The sequence below is a fragment of the Mercenaria mercenaria genome, chromosome 9, assembly GCF_021730395.1.
Source record: "Mercenaria mercenaria strain notata chromosome 9, MADL_Memer_1, whole genome shotgun sequence".
NCBI lineage: Eukaryota > Metazoa > Mollusca > Bivalvia > Venerida > Veneridae > Mercenaria > Mercenaria mercenaria.
In genome coordinates this window covers 50,963,385-50,979,456 of record NC_069369.1, presented here as the reverse complement: position 1 = coordinate 50,979,456, position 16,072 = coordinate 50,963,385, and the positions used below count along the sequence as shown (strand labels likewise).

The 16,072-nt window shown below is 34.1% G+C and overlaps 1 protein-coding gene across 1 annotated transcript; it reads right to left on the bottom strand.

Moving 5' to 3' along the window:
* Positions 1–561: 561 nt before the first annotated feature.
* Positions 562–15,800, bottom strand: LOC123547110 (fibropellin-1-like). Its single transcript, XM_053551388.1, has 7 exons — positions 15,537–15,800; positions 11,066–11,117; positions 8,035–8,313; positions 7,289–7,426; positions 5,657–5,852; positions 4,143–4,373; positions 562–3,116 (listed from the first exon to the last, which is right to left on the bottom strand). Exons 1-7 carry the CDS (start codon positions 15,549–15,551, stop codon positions 2,948–2,950), a joined length of 1,080 nt encoding a protein of 359 aa, XP_053407363.1. The 5' UTR covers positions 15,552–15,800; the 3' UTR covers positions 562–2,947.
* Between the last annotated feature and the right edge of the window lie 272 nt (positions 15,801–16,072).

Sequence of the window (16,072 nt, the reverse complement as noted above, 5' to 3'; positions counted from 1 at the left end):
ATAGAAAAGTAGGGGACCAGCTAGAGGGGTTCCGAGTGCATGCTACCCTTGAAAATTTTGAAATTCAGCGCTTCATTTCCTGCATTCTTGGGCATTTTGGGAGCATTTAAGACCACTTTTACCACTGCAATTTCATATACAATATACCCCATGTTTTGACATTTTCAAATGAATACAGTATAATAAGAAAAGTATAAAACCACTCACCTTATTCTCGGGCTAAGGTCCGACAAAAAAAACGATTTTCTAAGGCGTTTTTATCATTTTTACATGTTTTTCTGTTTTGATTTGACATTAATAACGTTAACAATACAATTATAAAACTGCATGTCTGGTGACAGGTCACAGCTGAAATGGACTCGCTGTTAAAAAATAATTAATTGCTAAGACTGTTACCATACACGGTCAAATTATTGGGGGGGGGGGGGGGGGGGCGTCCCCCTGCCCCCCTCCTCCCCCTGTTCCTACGGCCCTGCATTTTAATATCAATAGTGTTTTAATTTCTTATAGACACTGTACAAATAAAATGACTTATAATAATTATATAGTATTAACAACTAAAAGAGTTTGTAATATTTAATGTAGATACTTGCTAAGAAACAATGAAATACAATTCCACAAAACATAACAACAACAGTAATGAGCTAATGTTCTCAAATGCAGTTGATGTATGTATATGTTACTTTTTGCAGATGATATAGCGTTATTCACAACGATCCACGTACTTTACAAGCCCAGCTAGATTCAGTGTATAAATATTCTTAAAGTGGGGATTGAACATTAATGCTAATAAAGCTAAAATATGTATATTTGAAAAACGTAAACAGAGACACGACCTTCGATGGTTCGTAAATGGCGAACCAATTGAAGTGGTGGATCACTTTTGTTATCTAGGTGTTAATTTTGCTTATACTGGAAGTATAAAAAATGCTGTTAAGTCATTGTCCGATCAAGCCTTGAAAGCACATACTTGTTAGCAAGGATTATTTAGTGGGGTAAATTTAGATATAAGAACTAAATGGTCACTCTTTGACTCTTAGTGTTACCAATGTTGTAATGCAACGCAGAGGTATGGGGCATTTATGATAATAAAGAAATTGATAAAACCCATGTAAAGTTTTGTAGAAATATTCTTAGCGTACGCCAACAAACACAAAATGTAGCTGTTTTTGAAGAGTTAGATAGATTTCCCCTTTCAGTTATTGTAGAGAGACTTCTGAAATACTGGCTGAAACTAATGAAAAACCAGGATACATCCATGTATAAAATGTTTGTAGATCTATGCAGTAGTAATATGGATGTTAATTGGGCAAAACATGTACTATGCCCCAACGATAACTTGTTATTTACAAACATGACTTTACATAGATTAAAATGGAACATAGGGAATTCAAAATGTTCTAACATGTTAAAGTCTAAATATTTCTAGCTTTAATACCAATTACAAATAAGCTCAGAGGTAAAGCACACTGTCCATGTTAAACATGTATTTTGCCGTGTGGGTTCGAAACTCAGCATCGACATTTAATTCATATTTTCTTTTTGCTTTGAAAAAAAATAGATTCCTTCATTTACTCTGTGACAACAGGACAGAAAATCTAAAGCCGATATGGCAGATTAGAAAGGTTTAGCATTATATCAAAGATGACAGAATATTTATTAAATGTGTGCAATTAAGCGAATAATGAACTATATAAAGATATTATATGCAAATACAAACCATCAAAGAAAGAAACAAATAAAAGGTAACAACAATGAAAACGAATTAGAAAAACAAAACAAAAATCTGAAAAAATCTTCATGAGGATTCGAACTCCTAAAATGATTTGCTCATATCCAATTGTTATCTGCATTTAATCCGACTCAGCTATATTTCCGTATACTTAATAAATAGTTTAAATGAACAAATACTAGTCAAGTAATGTGTAAGCTTTATGAATTGTTATTTTATCAGTTATCATGAAATGGACTCGTCCTCGCGTCTCGGCGACAATCAAGTTATCATTGGGAATTTGTAAAATTTGTTTACTAGATAGTCCAGGTTTTGGGGATGTGTAGTTAAAATCTAATACGAATGTTAACTATTTGCCTTTGTTTAAGCAGCGTCTACGAGATCAATATATTCAAAACTGGAATACTTGTATTCAGAATATGCCCAAGTTTGATTATTTCAGAAAATTCAAAACACATTTATGTATTTTTAAATATTGAACGAAATGATCGAAAATGCAAATTATGTACATGTAACGCTGTTGAATCAGAATACCATTTTCTTCTCTGTTGTCCAAAATATGTAGATATAATAAATAAATATTTAGGATATAACCCATGGCCCACTTTGCAAAAGTTTGCAAATATATTGTCAACAAGTAGTAGCAAACATATGCTTAAGAGTGCTCACTATGTTAAGGAAGCATTTAGAATGAGGCGACATTCTCTGAATCATGGAAAATGCATCTATTCGCTGTCGTACTGGACCTGCCTCTTTGCCAAAATTATCAACAAAGATGTGCAATTATACTACTCGTACATTGATGTCTTTCGATAAGACAGTAAATCAAATATGAATATTTAATGACCATGACAGTAAGTTAAATGTCAATGACTATAAAAATAAATAAATTGTGAATATCAATTGACCATGATAGTGAATCAAGTGTATGAATATCTAATGACCATGACAGTTAATCATGTGCGTGAACATCAAATGACCGTTAAAGTAAATAAAAAGTTTACATTTGATAAAGTATAAAAATGTAATGGCTAGTTAATCAAGTCTAGATAAAGACATTCTATAATGAAAATTATTATAAAAATATATTTTTCCATATCTGCGTAAATGACTACATTGTGCAGAAGCAGCATCTTTACATAAATACATGCATATATGTTGACAAATTAGTTCTATAGTGTTGAACTATCATCATTTCAGCGACAAGCTTGAAAGTCACTTCACTTCCTGTATATAAAGTAGGTTTAACAAAACAAATACAAAATCCGCTAGAAATGTCATGTTGAACATAGCTCCGTTTATGCAGGGCGGATATTCACAGTCATCTGTATTAACATCACATGTCACACCCGTGAAACCTGTCCCCGTACAATTACAAACAAATCTGAAAAAAATAGAACTGTTAATGTAACACCGGGACTTAAAATGGTGCTTTACCATAACAACATATACGAATATGAATCACATTAAGACTATGATAGCAATATGCTTCAGTTAACTGTAATATGAGCCGTGCCACGGGAAAATCAACATAGTGGCTTTGCGACCAGCCTGCGCATCCGCGCAGTCTGGTCAGGATCCATGCTGTTCGCTTTCAAAGCCTATTGCTATTAGAGACACTTTTAGCGAACAGCATGGATCCTGACCAGACTGCGCGGATGCGCAGGCTGGTCTGGATCCATGCTGGTCGCAAAGCCACTATGTTGATTTTTCCATGGCACGGCTCATATAACGACACCATGACCTCGACAACTAACATAGCCTTTGTTTGCATACAAGTAAGATAGGTGTATTGTGCATGCTTACTAATTATAAATATCAAATTACTCATCAGATCTTCTGCTATGCTACAGACAGGTATCTCATTAGAACACAACCCTACAGATACCGAGTGGCTGCATGACATGATTCATATATAACGTACTTCCGAACCACTGAACTGTTGTACTATATATGTTGTAATATTCTTGAGGTCTGAAACAGAATCTGGTTTTGGAGTAAAAACAAAAGCTAACTTAGAGTCCGTGGCATGTCACTTATTTTAAAGGAACCTGGAAAATAAACAACTGACTGTGTTATATCAGCGTTAGTATTTAATTTATTTATCATACTGGCTATGTCACTTCTTAATCTTTCAGGAGCAGTATTACTCAAATGTAATACAACCTACTTAACATTCTACTAGACACAATACCTTGTTCTGAACTTTAACCTTTAGCCTGCTGGCGGCAAATGATTCCGTCCGTGCAGGTTGATCATGGCATGCACTGTTCGCTATTCTCTCAGTAAATTTTCAGTCAACACCCCGTCTAATAATCAAGGGTATCGCCCAAATTGAATAACGGACCAGTTCATGATACAAATTTAGCAGGCTAAGGGTTCAAAATAGCAAAGACGAAATTGGCTCTACCTGTCCATATGATCAATACACAATCCACCATTGAGACATGGCTCTGAATCACAGTCATCAATATCGATGTCACAGTGGATCCCGGTTCTACCAGGGATACAGGCGCACGTGTATCCGTTGATTCCATCAACACAGGAACTGTTATACGCGCATGCGTTTGACGCACAGTCATCAATACTAATATCACACATCATACCCGTGAATCCTGTATCCGTACAATTACATTCAAATCTGGAAAAATTAGTCCATTGGTTGAATATACCGCTCTGCCAATACAACGTTTACAAGATTATTTTACGTTAAAAGTGTTAAAGCGACATTTTATTACTTTATTCATTTGCAATATATTCTTTTAAAAACTAATTTAAGGGGGAAATGTACATTGTCCATTACATTGAACTCTATCAGAAATATAATGTATCAAAGTATGTAGATAGAGAACAGGGAGAAAATCTTAATTTTTATTGAACTGTTAATGTATATGTAATGTTCAATGCAACTTTTTGTTGTTGTCGTTGTTCTTTTTATTATTTTTCTTTTCTTTTTTTACATTACTTTTACACTGTTAGTACGACTTAAAAATAAATTCAGTGAATATCTTACATGTATCAATTTTTCAGTGTATTTTAATAGTGTAAAGGAACGGTTATCTATAATGATGTTATTCAAATTTTTCACTTTACCAACAGCATTAAAACTCTATAGACTGACCCATTAGAAGCATAGCACGCAACCAAGCAACTCGTTTTGAGTATTGACTTTTCATGACAGGTAATGATATATGCAACACCCTCACGCACCCTAGTGCCGGCTTTCTTCTTAGCGGTACTCTATTTAAGTAAAATTGTATGTTCTCTATGATCCCAAAGGACCAGAAAATATAACAGCACTGAGTGCAAGTACAGGTAGACCTTTTACAGACACCACATGGCACTTAAAAACTCTTGTTGTTATAGTTAATGAAATATGTTGAAATATCCTCTGGAAGCACAGAACGTAACCAAGCAACATAATAGCAGACTCGGTTTGGATTCAGTGTTGTTATATTTTCTGGTCCTTTGGGATCATGGAGTCCATTCAACATATATGTAATAGAGTTCCGCTTAAGCCGGTGCTAGGGGGCGTGAGAGGTGTTGTAAATTTCATTACCTCACATGAACAGACTCAATCAAACCTAGTCTGCTATTATTCTTCTTGGTTGCATTCTTTGCTTCCAAATGATCATTTTACAGATTTTATTGATTGAATCTGTTCATGAGAGGTAATGAAATGTGCAACACGCCTTATGCCCCCATAGAACCGGCTTCAGTGGAATTCTATTAAAGTAAAATTAAATATTCTCCATGATCCAAAACGACAAATCTTCAAAAGCAGTAAGTCCCATTATTCCTCTTTTTCAGAATCAGTGTTAGTGAAACACAATTTAAATTGATCTGACTTTTTGAGTTATAAGATTCTGCATGTTATGTTGAGTCTTATTGATCAATCGGTAGCGAAAACAAATTTGACTCTACCTGTTGAAATAATCAGTACATACACCACCGCTGAGACATGGATTTGAAGCGCACTCATCGGTATCAATGTCACAGTTGATTCCGCTTCTACCCGGGATACAGACACACTCGTATCCGCCGCTACCATCAACACAGGTACTGGAATTGTGACATGGGTTTGACTCACATTCATCTATATTAACCCGGCAACGTCGACCTGGAAATACAACAATTGTTTGCAGAAACTTCTTCATTTCTTATATTTTTACCATTCAGGTAGGTTACACTTTGTACGCTAGAAGATACACTTTGGTAATTATTATACCAAAGGCTTAGGCTAGATTAAGGTTGTCTAACAAAAAAATACATTTTCACGCTTTATTTCAGGCACGTTTAGATACTTGACACACCTACTTTTTGTAATATATCTTAATTTCTAAGCAGGACTCAGCCCAGAAGCGGTTTGCACTAATTTGCTGGACAATAGGTGTTATTCTAATTATTCTTTATTCCAAGACAAGAATAACAAACAGATAACCGTCTTCAAACGACTGCTAAATCACACATTTGTTTGCGTCTGATATTTTATCTCTACTTTCGTTTTATGCGTCTGTTGTTTATAACATTACAATGAATTTCATAAAAGAAAATGATTTTGTTGATGTTAAGTGAGAATTAATTTTGTGTATTAATGGTAACAAGAGTACAGAAACTTAACTATACAGCAGAAGAATGGTTTCTTTCTGGTAAGGGAGGAAAACATATGGCCGGATCATTACATTATTCATTTTAACTTTTTTTTTTTTTTTTTTTTTTTTTTTTTTGCTTCTCACCGGACGTTCAAAATTGCGACAGGACATTCAGAGATTTGTTCTCAGTACAGAAACAAACAAAAAAGCACAAAGTACATTTCTGGAATGTGTATAATCCAGCGGATGAGACTGATCACCGAGGACATTAGACGGCGATTACTATAATTCAGCTATATTTAAGACAAGGTCAACAAACAGATACATACCTTCAATTGACTGTAAAATCTAACAATTGTTTGCGTCAGATAAATATATTGCTGACATTACCATATAACGTCAAACTTGATGATATTTGTATTTATAAGAAAATGTAAATTCTGGCATGATTAAATTAAATATAGAACAAAATAACAAAAATTATCTTTGATAAGCTCGGTACAAAACAGAAAATCATTTCAGGGCGTTTAGGTAGTAAATATCACTAACTCTGATTTCTAAATAAAACAATAAACATTACAAACTACGTGTACATTATGAGCACATACTTAGTTTCAACAGAAATACATTCTTTTGTACATGCATGTTTGTGGTACATTTACATGTACACCAACTAATATTTCAAACGGTTTTCACATAAAAGAGAGTAGATTTCAAAATCAGACGTCTCACAAAGCTTCTCTAATATGTCCAAGTCATGTTATTGTAAAATGTCATATTTTGGTAACTGATTTCTTATATATTACGATGGAAACCTTTTTCATTATACACCAGCCATATGAATTTACTGACTTTGTAAATGGAAAATTCTTTTTAAACATGCAATTTAAATGTTAAGAATGCAGTCTCATACTCAAACAACAAACACTGTGCTATATACGTAAGCAAACAACATAAAACAAACCTGTAAAAGCTGGTGCACAATCGCAGCGATAATCCATATGTAGCGCTTGACACGTTCCGTTGTTTTTACATGCTGGAGGGTCATTGACCAGTTCTGGGTGTATATCACAGTAGGTTGTAGATTTTTCACAATTGGTACCTATAACAGTAAAAAGTTAAAATAGACACGATTTCGCCATATCATCTTCATTGTGTGCTTTACGTATTTGACCAAATGTGTCTCAAAATTTTGTCGGTTGTCATAGTAGGCAAATCTTTGACTAAAACATTGCTGAATGATAAAGTTTTATCAATTTGAATGCTAAAAATTGAGCCGCACCATGAGAAAACCAATATAGTTCATTTGCGACCAGCATGGATCCAGACCAGCCTGCAAATCCGCGCAGTCTGGTCAGGATCCATACTGTTCGCTAACGGTTTCTCTAATTGCAATAGGGTTTGAAAGCCAACAGTATGGATCCTGACCAGACTGCGCGGATGCGCAGGCTGGTCTGGATCCATGCTTGTCGCAAATGCACTATGTTGGTTTTCTCATGGTGCGGTTCAATTATCTTACATACTGAAAGATTACAGTCTTTGCGCTGTGTAGTTATCATCTGTTATCGATGGAATAGATAATGACCTTTTAGTGTCAGTGTTTGAGAAGTGTTGAATTTATGAATCACGATAATGATCATTCAGCTTCTAGCTTAATTAAGTTATGAATGTTTATAATTTACGATGTAAATTGATGAAGCCATATACAACCTGTATAAAACGTCGTGTCATCCCTGCCGCATTTACAATTGTATGAACCCATTGTATTTTCACATTCTGCAACATTCAGACAAATGGAGGGCTGGACCTTGCATTCATCGATGTCATTCTCACAATGCGTTCCACTGAAGCCCGTAAGGAAGGTCCGGGTAGTCCCTGATGTAACACTAACGTTTCTCTGAGGACACTGGCATGTGTACTTGCCAACACCGTCGATACAACTTCCACCATTCTGACAAGGCGAGCTTTGACATTCGTCAGTTTCCAGCCCTTTTTTAAATAAAGAACCAAAGGGAGATAAATCTTTGTTCGATAAACAAATACAACTTGTTGGAAAAAAACTGTCAAAAGTAAGACATATCTGTACTATATAATTCATGTTTACCCGGGTTCATTGCGTAATTTACTGCAATTGTTCAAAGCATATTCTGTAATAATTTAGATTGTCATACATCTACTACTGTTTTTTGTATGTTTTGTCAGTTAACGCCGCAAAGGTATATGATCAATGGGTTATGAAATCATGTATGACACTTTAAGTGTTACAGGAGCTTCAATTTCTAAATATGTATGGAGATTCTTTCACATCATCAAATCATTTGAAGAGAATACGTGACATACTAATATTATGTGTTTGATTTTCATTTTGAATTCCAAAAAAATATACTGTTTTCTTTACTGTTGTAAAATGTTATAACATATCATTGGCAAAAGCTTATAGAGCATTGTCATAGCACGTTGTCTTGTTTGCAATATCTATAATACTCTTAATTTTCAAAATTAATATCTCTATGAAAAAAGTGCAGTTTCATAAAATTGAACCGCATTGTGGTATTTCCTTAATTCCCAACGGTTACACAAGACCATATCACCATGCAGGTACCTTCAATTTGATGTGTGGCTTTAACATGCTCCATACAAAAGAACCTCTGTAACTGAATAAGGAGGTCAAACAAACAGAACTGACAAGATACTCAATATTTCGTTGATCACGTATGTTCGCTTTTTGTGCAAGTGCAGTGTTATCTGTGAAAAAAATATATAGGTATTTCTTAATATATTAGGTCAAACGTACCGAACTTTTCTTTCTCGATTTGGGAACATTTTTAAATGTCCTTTGCGCGAACGCAGTTATCCCTCTCCTGGCAACAGAGATATAGCTTTCCCAAATCCATAGGACTATCTTTTTATTATCATCTTATTGTTTTGAAATATTCACTGTTCCTACTACATTTTTACTTTATAAATATATTAAGGACAGAAACATTGGGTTTCATATTCTACAACCGCCCAGTTCACCAAGCGCGATGGTTTGATAGTAGATGATAGGATGGCGATTAGCCCAATTTGTTTGTCGTGTCATAGAGGACATTTTTCGATAGGCTTAATGCGCATAATATTGTCATGTAATGATGTTGACACCTTGTCACTTTTTATAAACATCGATCAGATGGAATTAAGTAAAGCTATAGGGCACCAGTGGTATAACTGGTTTAGTATTGAATGACAATTTTATTCAATATTGGAATTGTTTAATAAATGCAAAGGAATAATTCTATATTTTGTTATCGTTTTATATATATCCGTGGGTGCACGTCGAAGTGGGGTGAGGGAGAGTAACGTACGGTACTCGATACATCGGTTTAGATTTCATGATTTTGCTGTAAACTCATCATCTGTATCATCTTCAATATAACGTGTGCGTGTGAAAAGACGGACGGCAATCTTTTATATCACCCTAACTGAATTTTTAAACATTTAGCTATTTTACATTTACTTTTACAAGTGTTATGATTTCCCCACAAATATTATTATTTTTATTCTCTTTCTATACGTTATATAGCAGTACATGATTCTATTAAAGTATACTGCACATGAACCCCGACAAAGCAATTACGATTTGGAACAGTTCATAAATCGCAGATCATATTAAAGGCTCCTAGAAATTGCTTATTTCGAACAGATCGCTTATTTTAAACACGAATTACATTCAATATTTGCTTTTATTATACCTCACATAAATGTCCAATGCAAATTTCCCATTAGTTCAACTTGAATAATATATCATATTCCCCAGTGATTTTATATCACATGCGCAAAATCGTTATTTTCAATTTCTGCGCAGGTGATATGATCCATAATTTCATATCACATGCGCAACAGCGTTATTTTGTTTTTCTGCGCATGTGATATTATTGTTTCATACCACCCGTTGAGAAATTGATACTTTCGCATTGATTATTTTCTTTTTTAAGGTACGTGCAAAATATTTCGAAAACAATTTTTCATCAAATATTGAATCGAGACTACAACAATAAGTTTGGAAATGATCTTACTAAGAAAATGAGTACTCACACTTATATGTTTCATTTAGAAAGAAGAAAGTTATCGCCGTTTTTCGAATGCTACTGTTTGACGCAATGTTGAAATATTAGAATAAATATAGATAGATGTCAGCGATATGTAATCGTCTCGACTAAATCTATCAAAAAAAATCTTATTACAGCAATGTCGCCAAAAATTATGAGTCCTAACAAGTAAAGACTCTTTAATTCTGTCTTCATTATTTGGTTAGTAATTACTTTTTAATGTTAAATAAATTATTATGTTGATTTTCCAGTAAATGCTTTGACCCTTATAAGCTTTCGGTATAATAAAATGAATATTGCATTCCTGAGAGGGTAATATGAAAAATGTTCACCCCTCGAAATATGAATATAGACCTCGGCTGGCGCCTCGGTCAATATTCATATATCTCGCGGTGAACATTTTTCATATCACCTTCTCAGAAATGCAATATTTATATAATCTATATCCGAAATATGTACAAGAGAGAAATAACGGATAAACATGGAACAAAGCTAGCACCGGTTGTTTTCTAGCTGACATATGACATCAATCCGATCATATTGCGAGACAGGTTAATGACGATTACTGGCTGGAAAAGAGATGCAAGTATTAACAATAATACACGGATAGATAAATCTTAAAAAACATTATTAATTTAAATGGCTACTCTTACCGTGTCCACTTTCACTGCTGGTCCATACAGACACAAGAAGAATGACAAAGACCTGAAATGAGACAGCGAAATGGGTTCAAAATGGTTTCTGCGTCTTTCATTTATATAGAAAAATGACGGGTGTATGTAATGTGCATCATTACAATTGAGTAAGTATGTTCTAATGAATGATTATTTTCAACATATGTTATTAAGTGCCTGAAGTTTTAGCCTACGTTTCTAATACTGCACTTGCTGGTAGAATGATTATTTTATTCATTTATATAAACACAAGACTAGCATTTTACTGATGGCAGCCACTTTACATTTTAGAAGTAAAATCACTCTGATGATCTGCCAAGTGTATCGAGTATTTGGGTTCCACTAAAATGTAAGATTGTTCTGATATCTGTAATGTACCCACGCCAACGCCAGTAACAATTACAGTATTATACATAAACGTAGTATACAGATTTTCATTTAATAAATCTTACTGATAAACGTAAATTACTCTTAGCGATCTCATAACTAGCACATTATATGAATAATGATAGTAACACAAACGATTATTTTTCACCATGTGCACCTACAAGCATTAATATTCCCTAATTGACTAAGTACAATATCAAATGAAACTAGAAAGCGCATACATTTGTAATACCAACATTTTCCTTTAAATCTTAAAATATGAAGTAACGTACCACATTAAGAATATTGTACAGGTTATTTATTTCTGAAGAATGCAGTCAACAATATTGACTATGTAAAATCTAATGGATATCACTTAGATATTCCTGAGATGTATCTTCTCATCAAATCACCCCCAGTCTGGATGTTTCCAACCATTTCTTAAAATGCAAGACAGTAGTAGTATTTATTTTGTCAAGCTCAGTGCTTTCGTGGCTACATTTTAATCACTTCTTAATAACCGACTAGCAACTGCTCAATTTTACCTGTAAGTGTGTACAACATTATTTAAATTTATCACATGTTTGACGTCGCGGGAGTGAAATAAAGCCATTACATAATCAAGGTACTGATAGTACAGTACTGATGGAAGGTGATTTATGTTAGTACGTATATGAAAAGAATCCATTCCAAAAATGGCACAAGCGCTAACAGCGCTTTGATAAATAGAAACCCAATACATTTAGGATTTGATTCGGCTAACCATATCATCAATAATGGGGAACATTAGTCAGTTACTTCTCCTGATTATGTCCAAGAAGTAGATTGGTCCTTCCTCTGTTTTTATCGTTGACTTCTTTGTAATTTTCAAAAGCAATATCTATACTAAATTTCATTGGGTTGGAAAATGATCAAGGACGGGTTTTCTTTTAGTGGCCCTTTGCTAAATCTAGGTTTGATTAATGATTTTTATTTAGAAACCTACACATAAAAGCATATTTATTTTGACCAACCGAAACATCTTGGATAAAGGTTATAACGAAATAGTCAGAGGAATCCAACTGACAGGGACCAATGTAATATTTGGTTATCCTTGCGCTTTATCATACAACTTTTCAAGGGAAGTAACAAGCTAATGTTCCTCATTATGATACTGCGCTTTGGTGGTACAGTTATGCATTCAATCCCCTGTTTATGGGGGCAAGGGACAGTAAATTTGAAAACTCAACAACTCTGCGCTGATACCAGTGCGAAAAAATCATAAAAAATCCAGTTTCGACAAATTCAAGGCAATTTTTGAGAGAATGTCTTGCATAGACATAGCACTTCATTATGTGATCTTTTCAGTCTGCCGATTATGTTGCTTCTGTGATAAGAACGAGTAAAACGCAGGTTTCAGGACACTAAATTTTGAGACAAAAATGGCCCAAAATGCACACCTTGCGCGACCTGTACCGTATTATCTGCAAATGACTGACCTAAAACACATGCATATTTTTAAAGCATGTGGCCAGAAGAAAATAATGGTGGGAAGAAAAGTATCGCATAACAGTTTACTTTTTCCGCAAATTTGAGCCGAAGCTGGATGGATGGACGACCGTTTCCAATTCGTCTGACTTCCGTTACGTCCGGTAAAGTTTTAGACCCGGTCGTCTACATTGAGCTAGGAAAATCGATACATGCACATATTTATTTTACACAATAACCACTCGTACGCAGGAATCCTTAGTTCTATAAACATCATAAATAACCAGTTGAATATATATGCCTGTAAAGTACATATGTCTGTTTTATTTAAAAAACGTACCCAGGCCAAATGCGAAACTGGCCCCTGCCATGTGAAGTAAAGGTTAGAGACCACCAATTGTTTTCCCATAGACTTACATTGTAACATTATGGCGTGTACAGCCTTCCATACATCGAAACATGTATATCTAATTACAAGTTTTTCAAGAACTATCTTAGTTCTACCAAAATATCGGACGAAAAACATATGAATAGTGATACTTTATTTAAGTAATCGTGTGAATGAGATGACCCCCTGTTTACATCATTGACGTGGGGGGAGAAATTCATTTGATACAACTTTTTTTCATTACACATAAAATGTAGAAAATTTTGTCAAAATGTATAATAAAATACTGTAAATGCAGTGAAAAAATATCAATTTTGAAAAAATAATCACTTCCTGGGTTTGTTTACATGACTGACCAATCAGAACGCACAGACGTTACCTTATTCCCAGGTATACACTTACCTCATTCCCAGTAAGTTCCCTGTACTTTTTTGAATTGGTGGTCTCTGACCTATAGACATGCAGCCGATAGTTATTCGTAGTAAATTACTGCGCCATTCGTATATATTCAAAGTATGCTGAACTATGTTTTACTCGGCATGAGTACTTGTAAGTTTGTGATCAAGTCCACGGCTGTCTCAAATGTGGTGATAGAGTAGGCCAAATCGATAATGACGTCAGAGGTGGTAAATTATTCCGCATTGAACTACATTGTACAGCGGATAGATACGAACTAGTTGTGAGACAGTCTATTCTGCGCTGTGTTTTGATAAATCACCTTCCAAAAATGATAATACACTAGTGTAATAAAGCTTTGACGTCCACGTCGTTTTAAGTATAGGAGACGTTGGTCAAATTTTACTTGTTTATATAGTTGAAGAAAGTAAATTTTTTATGTTTCAGCAGGAAATGCTAACATGTGATAAAAAGAATATTACATTTGTGACTTTCCATATTGAATTTATTAAACTCGTTGAATAAAATTGATAAAATGCTCGGCAGAGCCTCGTTTCTTTGATCTTATTTTTACTATTATTTGTCGACAATGGCATGCAAGAAAAATATTGATGAATATTGAAACAAGTAATATAACTGTAATCAAAATAATAGCTTTAATTTCAAATAGTTCACCATAAAGGGAGTGGGGGGGGGGGGTAATTAAAAATCTATTAAATGTCAATAAAACTTGTGTATACAACTATATCTAGACAAATTCTTATTTGAGCCGCACCATGAGAAAACCAGCATAGTGCATTTGCGACCAGCATGGATCCAGACCAGCCTGCGCATCTGCGCAGTCTGGTCAGGATACATGCTGTTCGCTAACCGTTTCTGTAATTGCAATAGGCTTTGAAAGCGAACAGCATGGATCCTGACCAGACGGCGCGGATGCGGAGGCTGGTCTGGATCCATGCTGGTCGCAAATGTACTATGTTGGTTTTCTCATGGTGCGGCTCAATTCTATTTTCAAATAGTCCAAATTGTTTTGTTTTCAGGGAGCGGAGAGGAAATAGTTGTCAGAATGTTGGATGCCGTTAAAAAATAATTATACTGTATGTGATGAGCAGGAGAATGTTTATTGAAATTTAAATTAAATAATATAATGCTAAATTTAATAATTTCTGGACGATCAGAAATCACATACTGCAATTTCACGTTGTCAGCAGAAATTTATGCTACTTTAAATGGCAATCATATTTATTTTTATTATTAACTTAACTTCTTACATTTCAAGTATGTATAAATATATCGAACATGCGGCTAATTTTTGCCCCATGTGTAAATTGAGAAATAAAAATATAACTAGTACGTTAACTTTCTTAATTTGACAGCTATTATGGACGCCACATTGTATATTTTAAAATTCACAAGGAGGATGGGATATCAGCAATCAGAAGTCGGAAGTACATGACATGTAGACAATAATCAACAAAACCAGAAATCCGGGTTGACAGTTAACTCTTACATTGTATATATATATATAAAGTATCCGCCCTTTAAGGTTAGTGTTATACAACGTATATTTAAAGATTTTATCACAAAATATTTAATATCATGTAATGTTATATTCTATAGTAAGCTTATTTAGCCGAAAGGTTTCAGTTTTAACTAACTCTAGTAAAAACATTTTAAAAAATACAAAAAAAACTTTTTGGCAAAAATATTCCTTGGGAATGTTTTGTTTTAAATAAAAACTACTGTTTTGAGAATATTTGGGGCATGCTTGATTTATTTATAAACGAATTAAATGTAATATACAATCTACCTTAAGAAATTACCACTTCCTACCTTACTATATGCCATCTGCGCTTGTTACAGAAGTAATTTAGAAACAACAAAAAGTCCAAATGCCAGAAGATCGCAGTAATATTACGGATAGTCCACTTTGTATCTCGTAACTTTAAAAAAAAAAAAAGATAGGTCAAATCCTAGCCTGCCCTAGATATTTAACTTCCTGTATATATTAAATTCCGGTTCAACTAGCACTGTATACATTCTAATGCATGTATAGGTTAAGTTTCTTCTTAATGTTTAGTTCAAATATGTCTAACGTGAAGATGCTGCAAAAAATGAAACAAAACGAAAATCACATTTAAGGACAAAAAAACCGACTTGTATAAGACTTAAATTTAACTATTTGCATAAAGATTTTAACATTTTGTTTGGATTATATACGGTGTGGACGCTGTTTAAACAGAAGTATCTAATTTCTCTTGATGCAGTGTTTGATAAGTTAATTGATTTCGCTGTCTTACAAGCAATCCTGTTTTAAAATTTTATCTTCATATTTTGTTCAACATCACTGAAATAGCAACAAAACTAGA